General features: G+C 44.0%; 1 protein-coding gene across 1 annotated transcript in view; it reads right to left on the bottom strand.

The window, feature by feature from the left end:
• The window catches only part of LOC121705522 (glypican-1-like), a 74,098-nt gene extending 70,373 nt beyond the window's left edge, over positions 1-3,725 (bottom strand). The window contains exons 1-2 of the mRNA XM_042086575.1: positions 3,573-3,725; positions 2,865-3,365 (exon numbers count right to left, since the gene is read on the bottom strand). Coding sequence (XP_041942509.1) covers positions 2,865-3,021 — 157 coding nt within the window. The 5' untranslated portion in view covers positions 3,022-3,365; positions 3,573-3,725. The remainder of the gene's footprint in view (positions 1-2,864; positions 3,366-3,572) is intronic.
• Between the last annotated feature and the right edge of the window lie 12,915 nt (positions 3,726-16,640).

Below are 16,640 nucleotides of genomic sequence, written 5' to 3'. Positions count from 1 at the left end.
ACTCCCCCCCCCCCCGCCACACACACACACACACACACATAAATAAATGCATACACCCATCTCATGATAAATCAGATAAATCAGGGGCTTCCCCTAATGTGAATGCGAGTGTCATGATAATCATTTCCAGAGAAGTGTGGGCTCCTGTGTGAGCTAGGCTATGAAGGCTGTAGCTAAACAACCCAGACTCCCTGCACATGCCTGAATAGCCTGACCCCATTTAAGAAAAATCAATATGTGGTAAACACCTGCAAGACAGCCTTACAAAAGAAGACGGACACAGAAAGGAGAGAGAGGGAAAGAGAGAGATAGAGAGAGAGAGAGAATAGTGCAGTTTAACACAAACTAAAAAGTGCTCTTATAACTTAAGCTGTCTGGATGCTAATTTCTCTCTATTAGGCAGAGAGCACAATGCGTTGTCTTCAGTCAGTAGGCTATGAGGGGCCTTTGTCTGGTGCTACAACTTCAGGCCAGAAGCCGCCTGTGGAGGACAGTCGGAAACATCCATCATTAGCGCCTAGACTCTGCCGCCATTGTCTGTCTGTGTAGGTCAATAAGCTAATTGGCACTTGAATGCCAAGCTGTCTATATCAGCGCAAATACCTTATCTTCACAAGCTCTTCAATACCCTCAAACCAATACTGCTCCTGTGTGCTAGGGGGTGCTGTCCTTCTTTGTTAGGGTTCAAAGAGGTCAAGTGTCTCTATTTACTACAGACATGGACATACATAGGCTAAAATAAAATTGCATGACAAAATAACAGATTGTAAAAATATGTGGTTCTATGGTAACAACTATGTAAATGCTGTAGGCTAGAGCCCAGCAGGCACTCATTCTGAAGATCTGTATTTTTTTTAATTTTTATGTCATTCACACAATAACATACAGATGAGTTAGTCCCATTAAAGCTGCCAGCAGCTTCAACTGCGTGTAGGCTATCTGATAGACTGCGTTTATCTCTGAACATTAGCATGAGTCTCGGAGTTCGGTTCCACACAGTTCCCGGCTGTCTTCAGGCAACACCCACTCACCACTCCTATCTAGGAGAGGACTTGGGAGATCATCATTTTACTGAATTTTGCGTCCAGCCCCGGGAAGGTGTAACACCCCCACCTGCAATAGCACGCGCACACATCTTCAGTGGAATAGTACGCGCGCGCGCACACACACACACACACACACACACACACACACACACATATATATGTGTGTGTGTATATGTATATATATATATATATATATATATATATATATATATATATATATATCATCTATCGTCTAACTTCATAGAACTCGACACAGAACTCGGCGATTTTATGCATGGGGAGGTATGTAGGCTATCTGCTTGGAATGGGAACACGACAGGGCATCTTTGCCAACACTCTGTTCTTTTGGAAAGCACGGAAATATATCCCTGCCGACCTCAAATTATAGCCTAGCATGGGCCATGTTAGAAGGCAGAAATTGCCGTTCAGGCTGTCAACCAGGCCCATTTGTTTCTTGAACAGCTCCTGTTGGAGACGTTTAGAGGGATAGAGGTCGTAAAAAAGTCTCGCTACAACATTAATGCCAATGATTGATTTATGCCACGCTGTTAATCAGTCTGATTAAAATGTGTCACCACGGTACAGTACGCTCTCTGCCACTTTGATGTATAGTTATAAGCGCCATCATTTCACTGCATTGGGATTCCAGACTAATGGTATTTTCCGTCCTCTTGTAATGCCATAAAACCTTTTCCCTCGATTGTCACAATACTGTTGCTGGTTGAGAGATTCTCATTTTGGTGCCAAGTTCGAAATAGAAGAAAATGGCACTGTTTAATGCCGCTAATGAAGTTCAGAGTGAACTTTTCAACTTAAAGTGCTTCAAGCGCAGCGAGATAATGATGAAACACTTACATTTCATACTGAATCACAAAGCTGGTTGCGCTTGCCAAAATGAATCATGTAGGGTATGATATAAACGAATGGATCTCAACTGAACTTTGGCAACAGTAGGCTAGACTGTATAACCAATCACATGGTCCTTACAAATACATTATTTGTCTAACTCGAACAGGACTTCTGTTGAGCTCCTTGAACTTGAGTCACATTCATCTTTCTATGAACCCAAAAACCCAGGATAAGGTATCATACCAGATGAGCCACAGAATTACAAGGCAGGCATGCGTGTAATCTTCAGTAAATCCTTATTTGCGACCATGTCTATAAAAAACAGACAGTGACATCAGCCCGAGCCGGTACTCTATGCTCCACCTCATCTCTGAGCTGTCACACTGAGAGATCAAAAGACGTGACGGTGTCTCGCACTGGTTCTGGCCAGCCTCAGAAATGAACAGCGGCCCTGTCAGGGCCAACTGACACCGCGCGTATTAACACACTGAACAACAATCACCGGGCTAGCTGAAGTAGGCTAAAGGTTATGTTAACAGCATTAGAATGTTTGTAGTGTCTGTTCTTGTCAGTTAACATGGTACTTTTTATGAATAAGAAAACAACAAAGATGAAGGTCATATCCTTGAGATGTGCAGATTTAAAGTAGGTAAAACAGTAGGCTATTGACAGATTAGCGTCATATGGCATACAGTAGGGTACTTGGACCGACCAGCTAGCCAAGTAAAAATCTAAAACGGATATCTATCTGTGTTAATTAAATTGCACTAGCCAAAATATGTTATTTACCTTTGTTGCAAACCTATGCAAACCTGCCTTCGAACAAACTATGCGAATGTACAAAATAAAATATGATGTTTAAAATTCCGGTTAACATGAAAAGAAACTGTAGGCTACGCTATGAATGTGTCTTATTTTGAAAAGCCTGGTTGAGTCCACTAACAGGTCAATTAGTAAAGTTGCACTTACCGGAGATTTCGCTCTGTGGAAGTCCGGCAACATTGAAACCCTTGCCAGCGTAGAACTGCTTGACATCCGCACAACTCCTGGGTTTAGCGATCGCGTCGCCGGCTCCGAAAACCGGCATGGTGAGGACGCACAGGACAAAAACCACGGTGATCCCCATTCTTAATAGGTAAGCACAGCACAACGAAGTGCAAATCCTGCAGCAAGGTGTTGTGATATTAGCGAAGTCCTGTCATGCGATAGACATCCAACACCGCTATCCGTCCGGTGCTATCCGTGATTAAGCTCCGAGGTTATGAGCGTAATAGCGAGTGCTCTCTTGTTAATGTCAGCTTTATTTGACAGCTTGGCTCGGCGGAAATATTCAGGGAAATTGAAGTGCACGCTGACAAATAAAGCTTCCCGGGACCGCTCTACTCAAGACTGCGGTAACCAGCGGACGAAACAATTAACACTTGGCAGTCAGAGTCCGTGTCCTCTTGTTTTGGATTGATGTTCTTAAACCTGAGGACAAAATGACAACAATTACAAGTTGAAGAATTCTGGTTATCACATATCACAAAATAATATTAACATTATAACACGGCAGGAAAAAAGGCAGGCTATATAATGTCAATTATAGATCCGGAGAGCAAAGTCCGACAAGTGGTAGTGCCTATAAGGCGCATTCGTGCTGTTTGCTCAAACGTTTGTAGCGGTAAGACAGCTTACTGTTAGATTCGGAGATGCTGCCCCTGCACTCCCACTAGAACGAATGAGGCGGAGAGGGAAAGGCAAGAAAGCACCATCTGCAGGGCACTGACTTTGTGTTCTGAATGCGCGCTTGCCGCGATGCTTCCCCACAGGATGTTGCATCAAACCAGCGACTTAGCCAATAGAGAAAGATTTTATTTTCCTCAGGGAGCGGTCACCGGACCCCAGAGCTGTCCCGATGATATTATACTGACTGATAATCCACTCTCATGGGTCTTGTGAAAAAATGGTGTTTATGATAGGATCCAAAATTAGGTCGATATCTGACGAAGCCTGTGCTGTAAACATAGTTGCCATGCCAAGTCACTTATGAAAGCATCAAGCTCGAGTCTATATGAGAATATGAGCATGTTATAGCATATAACTTAGAGCATATTATAAGATCATAAGAGCATATTATTGCTATATTATTTTCATAACGACTATGTCTAGTCACTAAACGTCTTTGTGATCTAACCCTAATTAACTGAATGATGACTTATTGTTTATTGTGGAACATTGGTGGGTGTATGGGGGGATGTATAAAACTCGTCATGTCAATGACGATGGATAATATTCTTTAGAGAATTAAACCGAAATCTCTCCAGGCCTTTCTGTTGGTCCACATTGATTTCCCTGTGGACAGCTTGTGGCCTTGTTCATCACCAATGGCATTTAGAGTCACAATGACACATCATGCAAGTTTCCACTTGTTTGACATCCATTCCTTCTCCCTCCCTAAGCAGACTATTTGTCTTCAGTTATTGGACTGAAATAACTGAGCTCTGAGGGTGTGATACAGGAACAGTCTTCAGAGTGCAAAACACACTTAATCGAATTACTGTAAATGGTAAAACACAACTCAAAATTTGGTTTGTTTCATCGGTACATATTTGTAGTTGTTCATTGATTGAAATATCATATTGGTAACACAAATCCAAAGCAAAAGATTAAGATATGCAAATTAAGAATTGTAGATGTAACAAATGTAATAATTAAATGTGCACAGGTTTGTAAAAGAAAGATAAAATAATATTTAGGCATAAAAACCAAGCTTGGTGTTCTTTAATTCTGCCAAAGAGCAACAATGGTCCTCTCGTAGTATACATAGTAGTTTGTACGAAACAGCATAGATCTTACTCAAATCCATACAAACCACACTAGTAAATATATATGGCACATTCAATAAAAACCCACGACTTTTATGAGCCAATTTATAGATTTAATGAGACTGTAATTTCTTTCAAAGCATTTTAGAGGTTGGAGTGTAAATATTGTAAATGTTCTTTGACAAGTTAATTGTCCTCTTGGAATTCACTTGTACAGTGGAAGGGGATATTTGTTGTGAAAGCATTTGTGTTTTTGCATATTTCAGTTATTGTTGGGTCATTTGTGTGTGCATTATGCAAGGCAGTGCATGTTCGAACATGCCTGTGTGTGTGACAGAGAGTGGGTGAGCTCTACTAGACTAGACTGTGATTGTGTTTGTATATGTGTTGTATGTGTATGTGAGTTCTGCCATTGTTTGACAGTTTGCTCAGTGCCCTGCTCTAGCAGGATGGCTTGTGTGTGTGTGTAACTGTGTATCTGTGTGTATTTGTGTGCATGGGAGCAGGAGTTTCTGTGTGTGTGTGTGTGTGTGTGTTTGTGTGTGCATGTGTGTGTGTGTGTTTGTGTGTGTGCATGTGCATGGGAGCGTGTTTCTGTGTGTGTGTGTGTGTGTGTGTGTGTTTGTGTGTGTATTCAGTTGTGTGCTTCTGTATGTGAGTGTGCACGTTTGTACGTGTGCAAGTGTCTCTGTGTCTTTGTGTGGGCGGCGGCTGGCCTTTTGGGAGGGCACTGACAGTGTGCTGTCGCCGTGGACACATGATCAGGGTGTGTGTGTGTGATGGGCAGGCCGGGCTGCTGACTCATGAGCATGCCCGCTCGCTTGTTCGTTCGCATCCTCTCTCACTCGGCGGCAGCGTTGGCGCACTCAGCCCCCGCCGCGCCGGCCGAGTCATAAATAGCCACTTCCTGACGGCTGGCCGGCCAACCGAGTGCTCACCCAGCACACCACCAGCCTGTTTACAATGGCCTCTGTGCCCCGTTTCATTAACGCATTGACGAGGCCCAGGGGCTTTAATTAGAACGCCTTTGACTCACTCCAAAGCGCTGTCTGCTTGTTCTTTCCTGCCACCCGCATCTCCAGTTACTCATTTCGAGACCTCTTTTCCTATCTGGATGGCATGTTATTTTTAGTGCATGTATTTGTGTCTGTGAGTCTCGGGGGGCGGGGGGGGGGGGGTGGCTTTACACAAACTGCTCATTATATAATATTGCAGGCTGTACACACACAACACACACAGAACATGGATATGAACATGTCCCAGCAACACAACAGATGAACGCGGCCAGTCATCCCACCACGGCGGCAGCTTTGTTTATCAAAGCTCCATTCACGCGGGCTAAGCGTTCAGAGGCATTTTGTAAAATGTTGGTATTTATTTATTTATTTATTCATAATTTCTTTGTGGGATATAAGGGCCACATGTGGCTCCGGGAGTGGTGTCACACTAGAACACAAAGAAAGAAGATCAAACAACACACACACACACACACACACACACATCCAGGCCTCATAAAAACATTAAAAAAGCTGTGATTGAGGTCAAAAGTGCTGGACTGAAAATCCCTAACCTTCTCTCCTTCGCCCTCCTCTCTCATTTTGCAGTTTTTATGTGCTCCTTTAAGAGGCTTGTCTCCCTCCCCATGAGCAAAAGGTTCCATGTCGAGGCGAAAGGTTAGCCTGGGTGTCTGTATGGGGGTGGGGGGCAGAGATCGGGGCCCAGCATTTGGCAAGGGGATTATTTAATTAACACACACACACACACACACACACACACACACACACACACACAGAAGCCAGGGCTCAGTCACCAGTCGCTCCAGACTCCCTCATTTGAACTTTTATTGGATGTGACCATGAAAGGGCTCTGGCCTAATGAGACACAGGAGGTAGGGGGTGAGACACAGCCGACACGAACACACACACACACACTCGTACACATACACACACACACACACACACACACACACACTCGTACACATACTCACATACAGACTGTGATAGAGCACAGTGTGTCTGTCACTTGAACTGGCGGATTTCCCGCCACTATATGAACAAAGGGATTGAATGTTTGAATTAAACGGGTCATTTTACAGTTCTTTGTCCAATATAGCTTACATGCTTTTGCAGAATCTGGTTCACTGTGTCAAAACTCTACACACAAGCCAAATACGACATAACACTTGGTGGTAAACAACTCACATCTACTGTATGTCAAAGTGAAACTCTGAAATAAAAATGTTGCACACATGAACAACAATTACCCTCTGAAATTAGCAGCAACACCCTGATGTACTTTTCTTCTGTGAAACTCAGAAATAGAACTTCTGCTGTAATCAGCTAACAGTTTTTCTTTTAAACAAAAACGTTTACAACAAATAAAGACAAATAGAATTACAATCAATACAATACAATCAATACTGTAAGTTACTGCAAACAACACAACAATGAAACAACAAATACAGGTCACACTATTGTTAAAACAAAAAGATTGCAAAGAATTGGGGGGAGGGGGTGGGAGGGCTATAGATCATAACCCCACAACATGCATCGCAACCAATGTCCTCTCGAGCTAAGCAACAGAGAAAATATCACCTTGTGGGCCATATCCACCCTTGAACTGACCCCACCTCTGTGTTTTCCCATGCCTCTTGCATAGCTTGCAGAGGAGGCATGTGGGCAAGGGGTAGGCATCCATATAATTTCCATTGTCATGCTGAAAAGAGTTCTTTTATAGGTTTAAGAAGTGGGGAGTGAGGTGGGGCTGCACGTACATATGTGCTGAAACACATATCCACAGGTACCACAAAGGGTCACACACAGAAAAAGACCAAACAAACCTTTGAAGAGTAAACTCTCTCATAAACACTCAATAAGTATGTACTCAGATACACACTATTTTTTTCTGGCTCTTTACTGTCATGCAAACACATTTGTGAATTTTCCATGCATACTGAAAAAAAAAAAAAAACCCGAATACAAAACATGTATGCTGCTCATATGATAACATAAAATGACATAAACAAAACATTCTGTTCTCATCCTACCTCGCAAAAAACAGCCATGTCTTCACAAACACAGCCAAACATAAACAGGAAAACTAAATAAAGGGTACACACGTGCACACACACACACCCACACACACAGAGACAGAGAGAGAGAGAGAGAGTGAAAGAGCATGTGATAGGGTACAGTACGTGATAGGGCACATCTCTGACTGGGGTTTGGCTCCTTGTGGTCGCTAGTGAGTGAGAAGAGATCACGCTCAGCTAGCATCTGAGTCACGCACCTGACAAGGCCTAAACAAGAGCCCATCTGACAGGAAGCGAGCGAGCTGAGGTAACTTTATGCATGTACTTCACTCTGCTATCAGAGACTGTCTCTTTAGATGATGCCTTACATCTGTCACGTTTTTAGAATAAATGTTCTAACAAAATGTAGAAGTTTTCATTAAAGAGTTTAACAGCTCTTCAGTTTTTGGTATATCATGATGTATAATACTATTGGCAAACACTGCAAGAAATGCAGTATATCACACATGTTTGAAATAATTTCAATAAGAAGCTTTTGGAGAATTTGGCTGTGGTTTCACAGTGGGGTTGTCAAGGGGGGCTTAAGGCAGAGCTGTGAAGAGAGAAGCTGCTCTGGCATAAAAGAGTGTTACACACAGCAGACTGGAGGTGTCTGTTGGAGTGCTGTCACCGCTGCACAGACACACGCACACACACACACACACACACACACACACACACACACACACACCAAGCACATATAGGCAGTTTCACCACAATGCACATATAAGCAGTTTCACCACAATGCACATGTATGCTATTGCTTGGTGTCCTCTACATCAAAAGGGCCTTGAGAAATTGCTTCATAAAAAAAAAGTTTCCTTTCCTAATGATTAAATAAAAACTTGGTGGGCATGTAACCCCACATGGATAGCATGGAACCATCTTTTTTTGTTTTGATCTGTAGCCCCCCCGCTGGACTGGACCCCCCGAAAGGAGGGTAGGGCAGACACAGTTTTCTGTGAATATCTCGAGAACCGTAGGGTTTAGGAGGACCTTTTTTTTTTGTATGTTGATCTCAAAGGGCCATGTCAAACCATTCCATAACCACTCATTTCATGTATAGCGCCACCTAGTTAAACACAAAAAAGTAAAAATGAGGTGTTGTATTCGCAGGTATCTGTGACCTAACATAGTCAAAACTGCACGAAATTGGAAGTGTAGGATCATTATGACACCCTCTGAATGCACGCCAAATTTCGTGAAATTTCATTCATGGGGGGCCACACAATAAATTAATTTATGTTACTATACACCAACTGGCCTGTAGGTGGCCGGAGACAGTTTTCTGTGAATATCTCGAGAACCATAGGGCCTAGGAGGCCCACCTTTTTTTTGTATGTTGGTCTTAAGGGGGCCTGTCAACCTATCCCATTACCACTTATTTCATGTATAGCGCCACCTAGTTAAAAATTTTCATCACAATATCTCTGGCTGACATGGTCAAAACTGCACGAAATTGAAAGTGTAGGATCATTATGTCACCCTCCGAATGCATGCCAAGTTTCATGGACTTTCATTCATGGGGGACCTTACAATAAAATAATTTATGTGTACATTTAGTGACCTTACACCAACAAGGATTCCCAGGACACTGAAAGACCGGGGTACACAAAACTTGGTGGGCATGTAACCCCACATGGATAGCATGGAACCATCGCTTTTCGTTTTGATCTGTAGCCCCCCCGCTGGACTGGACCCCCCGAAAGGAGGGTAGGGCAGACACAGTTTTCTGTGAATATCTTGAGAACCGTAGGGCCTAGAATGACCAATTTTTTGCGTATGTTTGCCTCCAGGGGTCATGTAAACCCATTCCATATGCACACATGTGCATAAACAGATACACACGCACACACATACATTCACAGTAATCCTACGTATGACACATACTCACACAGTAGACATATATACGCATGCATGCACATGCACACATACAGGCACATAAACAGGCAAACACACAAGCACATGCACGCACACACACCCACCCACCCACCCACACACACATAAACATAAACATGTACACGCACACATGCACACAATTCAAGAATTTCTCAGAATTATGAACAGGCAAGATGGGGGTGGGGTTGTATAAAATGTATTTTACATGTGAAATCTATGAACTAATCATGTTTTGGCTAGCAGATACCAGTGAGAATTGAGTGTGCATAATGCAATTCAGTGAGACAGTTAGAATCATATATGCCTTTCAGCGTGACTTATTTTTGTGGAAAACATGTTCTGGACTGGGCGGCGGTCATATTTTGTACCGCTCTGCGGTACATCTAGTTTATTTTCATTAGACTATTGATTGAATTGACATTGTTGTTTATTATTGCTATTCTCCTAATGTGGTCTCACCAACTATTTAAATTGTTTACTGTTAAATTTAACTTTGTAATGTTGTTATTTGTATGTCGCTTTGGACAAAAGTGTCTGCTAAATACCATAATCATAACCATTACCATAAATACTTAATTCAGAATACATGTATTCAGTTACTTCCCAACACTGCACACACACACACACACACACACACACACACACACACACACACATTGAACAAGACATGCACAAGGCAGAGTCATCAAACCTTGCTCTCACACACACTCATACTGTGACATTACTCTGGCGTGTGGTCTTGAATGACGTCAACAACAAAGTATACCACTCTACAGACCAATGGGCTCACCAGTATACAAACGACCTCATTCAAAACAATGTCATGGTGACATACTGTACCCACTCATACACATGGTCGATGATCGGGCCATAGTGTGACACACTCATAGCCTACTTCAGAGTCTTTCATGCAGTCATCTTTCACAGCAAACGAGTCAGAGTTTTAGAGATGCTTCAATCTACTGGCTAATCTATGACATCTATGAGGGGAACTCCTCATGGACTCTCATGGTCACCTTTTCAGTGCAGCTCAGCAATCAGCAGGAAAGTACCCTGCTGCAAGTGAGAGATGGACCAGTTTTACAATGCATACCTAATTCAGACATCCTGTCTCACAACAGGTTTGTGCATGACATAAAATCCAGGTTCCAGTTTTAGAGGAAACATCCCGGCTAACATTTACAATGCATACAAGTCATTTTGGCAAATACTTCTATATCCAAAGAGACATGGAGGGACAGTACATGTTTTCTTGTTGTTTATCTAGTAGACATATAGTATGTGATATAAGACATGTCATTTTTGTGTAAGCATCTATTGGATGTTCGTGAACAGTTCTCAGTGGGTTAGTGACAGACATTATCTCAGATTCAGAGATGCATTCAAAGCCACGACTCTCACTGAGAGATAATGCTGAGGAGAGCAGTCACCTGTGGGTTCTCTTGATCTGTTTTTATATGTAGTTGTTCTCAGAAAAGCCCTTTGAAACAATGCCCCCTGCTTCTTTTAAATCTGTCTCTCAACATGCACTCTGTCTGGAGAGCCACACAAACACATGTGTGTGTGTGTATGTGTGTGTGTGTGTGTGTGTGCGTACCTGTGCGATATGTCTGGTAGAGAATTTCTCCTTCCTGAGGAAACAGATCTGTAAATGTGTAATATACAGTAACATTTTAATTCAAGACATTCAAAATAACAAAAAAAACATGAGTCAAGAATCACATAATCATAAAGAATTATCTTTGTAATTATATTATTACGTAATACAGTACCCAGATACAGTCAATTCAGTAAATGTAAGGTTATGTAAGCATACATGTGGGTCAAATCAACAGAAGGTGATCTTGACACTGAACTCATCATAATATCACATCCCACAGTGACTTGCTGTACTAGGAAGAAAATTCACTGATCATGTCATCAATCAGATTTCCAGCATATAAAATGTTTTTGTTTTTTTTTGGTCTGTGACAATGCGTGATGTACAAAACAATGACTTGTGTGACTGCTTTCCCCTTTTATCTACTGTGGAATTTTCTTATGAAAGCATAAGAAGCTACTTTTTAATTTCTTAATTTTAAAACATGGTTTGATTTCTGCTGTGGCCTTAGACAACTTAGTAAAAGCAACAAGAGTGTCTACCCACCACCTCTCCAAAAAAACATGGTCATATCCGTTGCGTTTTCTGTAACAATATGCTGCTTCAATCAGGTGCGATGTAGATCATTGCACAACCGTTTCCTGCCTACACGTCCCTACTGCCTTGAACGCAAGCTCCACCAGAGAGAGGGGGACTTATCTGCTGGAGATGCCCACAGACTTCATCAGCAGCTGGGCCAAGTGAGGCTCAGCCACCGGCCACGTGGAACTGGAGACCCACGGCGGACACCGAATCAATGCTGTTGTTTGCACACTGATGAGACGGGCGGTATGTGGCTGCCTGGCTGGGGGAAGCAGCACTGTCACACCGTTTTTTCGACTGTTATTGGAGCTGACGTTAAAAGACTGTGAGAAGACAGTCAACTCTAGAACTGTGGAAAGAAAAAAAAATCTGCTGTGATGCCCTCCAGGACTATAGGGATGTTTCAGTATAATGTTCAGAGAGAGAGAGAGAGTGTACGGTATGTGTGTAAGACAGTGTGTGTGTGTGTATGTGAGTGTGTTAGTGACACAGTATGCAGTCTTACCAACAGTGAAAAAGGTGAGGGAAGGGAAGGGACGTGTCAAATTGAAAGAGAGAGGGAGGATAAGTAGAAACAGAGAGAGAGAGAGACCTGAGTGCTCAGGCTCTTCTGGGGCTTCTCATATCCCTGTGACAGAGGCTGACAGGTGGCAGAGTAGGCTTCTGTGACTGCAACTGTCACCCCCAGCCAAAACCCTTCACACTCATGCACACGCACACACACACACACACACACACACACACACACACCTCTCCCTATCGCACCCCCACACACTGACTCAGACAGAGAAGAAAGGTGGTTGATGGTTGAAGTGTTGGCAGCAGGCCTTCTAACGGTTGTTCAACTGTTCCTGTAACTCAACTGGTCATTCCTGTACCTCCACTTCTAGAGCAAGTTTCTAATTAATGACCCCGTCATGAGTTTGTTTCCGTGGTAACATGCAAGCAAATAACACATCTTACTCGTACATATACTTAGAACGACATGAGCATGAAGTATGAAAGCACCATGAGGGAGTTCTTTAACCTTAAAGTAATGGCTTCAATTTCCTTTTGATGGCACACTGAGAATAAAGAGGAACGGCATCTCTGACGTCCAGAGCAGCTGGCATTGCACTATGCAACCTTGTTGTTGTAGGTAGGGGATAAGATAGACAGGAATCGGTTTTAGACAAATTAGGTACCCCTGGGATACTTAGAACATTGAAAATGGACAGAAGGGTGATTCCTTCATCGTGTTACTTTAATTGTTTAGTCAGATGGCTGTGTAAATTTGACTCTTAACTCAGGTTAGCATTGATGAACCTGTGGAGGACGAGTGAGAAGACTCAGACCTCAGACAAGGCAGGCTTCCACAATTTGTGCCCTGCCATTAACTGTAACTGCTGATACTGACTACTGATACAGACTACTGCCTCAAGATGAAACTGAAAAGAGTGTGAAATGGTGAGAGAGATGTAAACAAAGGGAGGGAGAGAGAGAGGACAGGGGAGGGAGAGAAGGAGAGAGGGAGAACGAGACCAAAGGAGAGGGCAGGTCCTGGCCAGTGGGTTAGTTCTGGCAGGCCTGGCCCAGTCTCTGGCACTAGTGCAGGTCCACCACGTGCCCATGCAGCTCCAGCAGCAGGACCAGCTGCTCCGAGGAGCTCAGCACAGAGGAAGGCCAGGGCCAGCCAAGCCTGGCCCAACCGGGCCACATGACTCCGCCACCAAACCCGGCTGCCCCAATATGTGACTGCCCAAACAGCTTCCACCAAATCAGACAGAAAGGTTACTTTCACCAGGACACAGTATCAGCAAAGAAAGAAAACAAATCTCAGAACAAGAGATTCAGACAGAGAGAGAGGTGTGTGTGTCTGTGTCTGTGTTTTCCTGTGTTTTCAATGTTTCATTTTTTCTAGGTTCTGTAAGGCAGGAATCAGACTGTATGACAGTATGACAGCGTATCCCAGTATGAAGCGGCAGACTCAGCCTACGTTTTATTTGCTCGAATGAAGCTCAGACCATAACAATTCTTTTAGTTTAAACAAAGTTTTATCTTGTTACCAAGGGATATGAAGTAGTGATTTCTGTAAACATGGAAAGAAATACCCCCCTCCCCCCATGAAGAATTTTAATGGTCAGAATGATCTACTGCCTCACTATGACTAGCTTAGCATTATCATTGTCAATCATTCTGTTGCCCTGCAACAGCAAACAATAGTCATAATAGTCAATAATAATCATTGTGGTCATCATCGTGTTATCGGAACATAAGATGCTATGCAAGTCACTTGTCAAATATTGTACGTGCACAGGGGCCACTGAGGGAGTCTGTAGAAAGCAAGCAATGACAAGCGCTGGAGGGAGGGAGAGAGAGGAGAGAAAAAGAGAGAGGAGAGGAGGTGGCGGTGGAGGAGGAGGTGATGTGATGGTAGCCAGGGCATTAAAGGAAGGAATGAGAAGTGAGGGAGAGAGAGAAGAGAGGAGGGGTGGTGGTGGTGGAGGAGGAAGAGGGTGATGGTGATGGTAACCAGGCAAAGCCGTAGCCAGGATTTTTCAAATACCGAGTCAGGGGCGTCACTAGAAACTTTGGGCACCCCGAAATGTTAGGGGGCTTTATTGTATTCAACCATTACCTTTCTCACCTTCCCTCCTGCTCAAATTCTGCCGGCTTTCCAACTTTGTTGCAGCCTTTGTTCAGGTCAGCTGAATTAAGATTACTGGCAGAAATTAACAAGCCGTCAAGTTTATTTATTTTGGACAATGGATTTGTGGGTATTGAAGTTTATATGAGCTGCCACACTCCGGGATAGTCAAGTCGATTTTTATTTTGACATGTGACGTGATGGTATGTTGATATAAGGACAACTGTTTCGTCGGCTATTTGTACTTACCAGATTAAATGAAACTTGAGGAAAAAAATACAGAGGACATGACCTCAGTGTTCTCTATGGTAGTGACAGCCATGTAACCAGGGCATTAAAGGCAGGAATGAGAAGCAAGGGACAGAGAGAAGGAGTAAGAGGAGGAGGGTAGTGGTGAGAGAGAGAGAGGAGGGTAGTGGTGGCCAGGGTAGGAAAGGGAGGACTGAGGAGAGAGGGGGTGGTGGTGGCCAGGGCATTCCACTCCCATGCTCCTGAGGGAGGTCGGGCAGTGCAGATAGAGGACATGGTTGGGCTGGGCACAGGGGGCATGGGGGGTGGGGGGGGGGGGGGTTGGCCTGGTGTTGCAGGGCATGCTGCTGTTCCCATTCAGCACCCTCAAACATCTGCTGACACACGCCAGCCCGCCTGGAGGGAGTTTCCACACTCAGCACAGGGAGCAGCAGACGCCGGGGCCACGCCAGAACTGGGCTAGATGACAGGAACAGGCCCAGTGGCATTCTGGGAAAGCATCTCTCAGCACTCTGCCTTTCTCTCCATGTCTTCCTTCCTCACTTCTCTCTCTCTCTCTCTCATTACTAAGTCTTCCATATAATAAACATTTTAATCAAGCACATCATCATTTCTGCCACCTCCCTCCTGTTGAGTAGACTGTCAACAGGAACACAAGACGAGACAGAGGGGAAAGAGAGAGAGGAAAGAGTGAGAGGAGGAGAACAGATGGAGACAGCGGAAGATAGGAACAAAAAAGAAGAATACAAATCAAGACTGATGGAGGAGGGGAAGAGAGTGCCAGCGATTCAGTTGGATGGAAGTTGGATTGAAAGTCACTCGAGTGTCAAACTGATGGTGTCAATGACACCTGCGCCACACAGAGCGAGGAGAGCAATCGCTTCAAATTCACACTGCAGAAAATATGACTTTGAACATAAAGTGAGCCTTTGTGACTCTTGGCCATATTTATGTAAGTGAACTGAAATTCGATTTGAAGGCTGTAACACAGTGCCCTTGTATATGAAACAAGATGTAGTGATAATTTATACAGTACAGATCTGTGCTCCTGGTGAGTTAATCCCCATGTGCTTATGACCCTTCTCATGCTCCCCTTAGCACCTTGAATGGACTCCCCCCTCCACACACACACACACACACACACACACAAACACACACACACACACACACTATCAGCACCCTCGACCTGTCACTCGCTGCCCTACTGGAGATGAGCCAGCTGGCGCCAGAGCCCTTTTTTCCCATGATGCCGTGTGAAGCAGGTCATAGTGGAATGGCTCCAATAGGCTGTGATGTGTGATTCTCCCACTTTAGCTACCTGCTGCTGGTGTGTTTGTGTGGGTGGGGGTTGATTGAGAGAGAGAGAGAGAGAAGAGAGAGAGAGGACATGAGAAGGAGAGAGAGACAGACAAGGAATGTTCCAAGTGCTATGTTTGTCAGACCTCCAACATGAACCGGTTTATTATTTTTCTCACAGCTCTCTCTGGAATGTGTTTGTGTGTGTGTGTGTGTGTGTGTGTGTGTGTGTGTGTGTGTGTGTGTGTGTGTGTGTGTGTGTGTGTGTGTGTGTGTGTGTGTGTGTGTGTGTGTGTGCGTGTGTGTGTGTATTCTTGTGCTCCTGTGAAGAAACAGCATCAGAACTCTCTGACTCATATATCCCTGTTCCGTTGCTCTCACTTGCTCTCACATGGCTTCTCTCCAAAGCACCAGCTCTTCCATGTGCTCCATATCTCTGCTCCTGTGCAGACACAGCTCAGGAGACAGCCTTGAACAGGTCCTCCTCCTCCTCAGCCATTGTCATCATCATGTGCTGCTCATGGGGGCAGGGACATGTTGATGAATAGCCTCTCCAGCGCATCTCTCACAAGGCACGGCACGGTATGAGACTGACCCCCAAAAGGGTTGACCATGG

Source organism: Alosa sapidissima, chromosome 1 (genome assembly GCF_018492685.1).
Source record: "Alosa sapidissima isolate fAloSap1 chromosome 1, fAloSap1.pri, whole genome shotgun sequence".
NCBI lineage: Eukaryota > Metazoa > Chordata > Actinopteri > Clupeiformes > Clupeidae > Alosa > Alosa sapidissima.
Note: the sequence above shows the minus strand (reverse complement) of the source record. Positions and strands in the feature narration are given on the sequence as shown.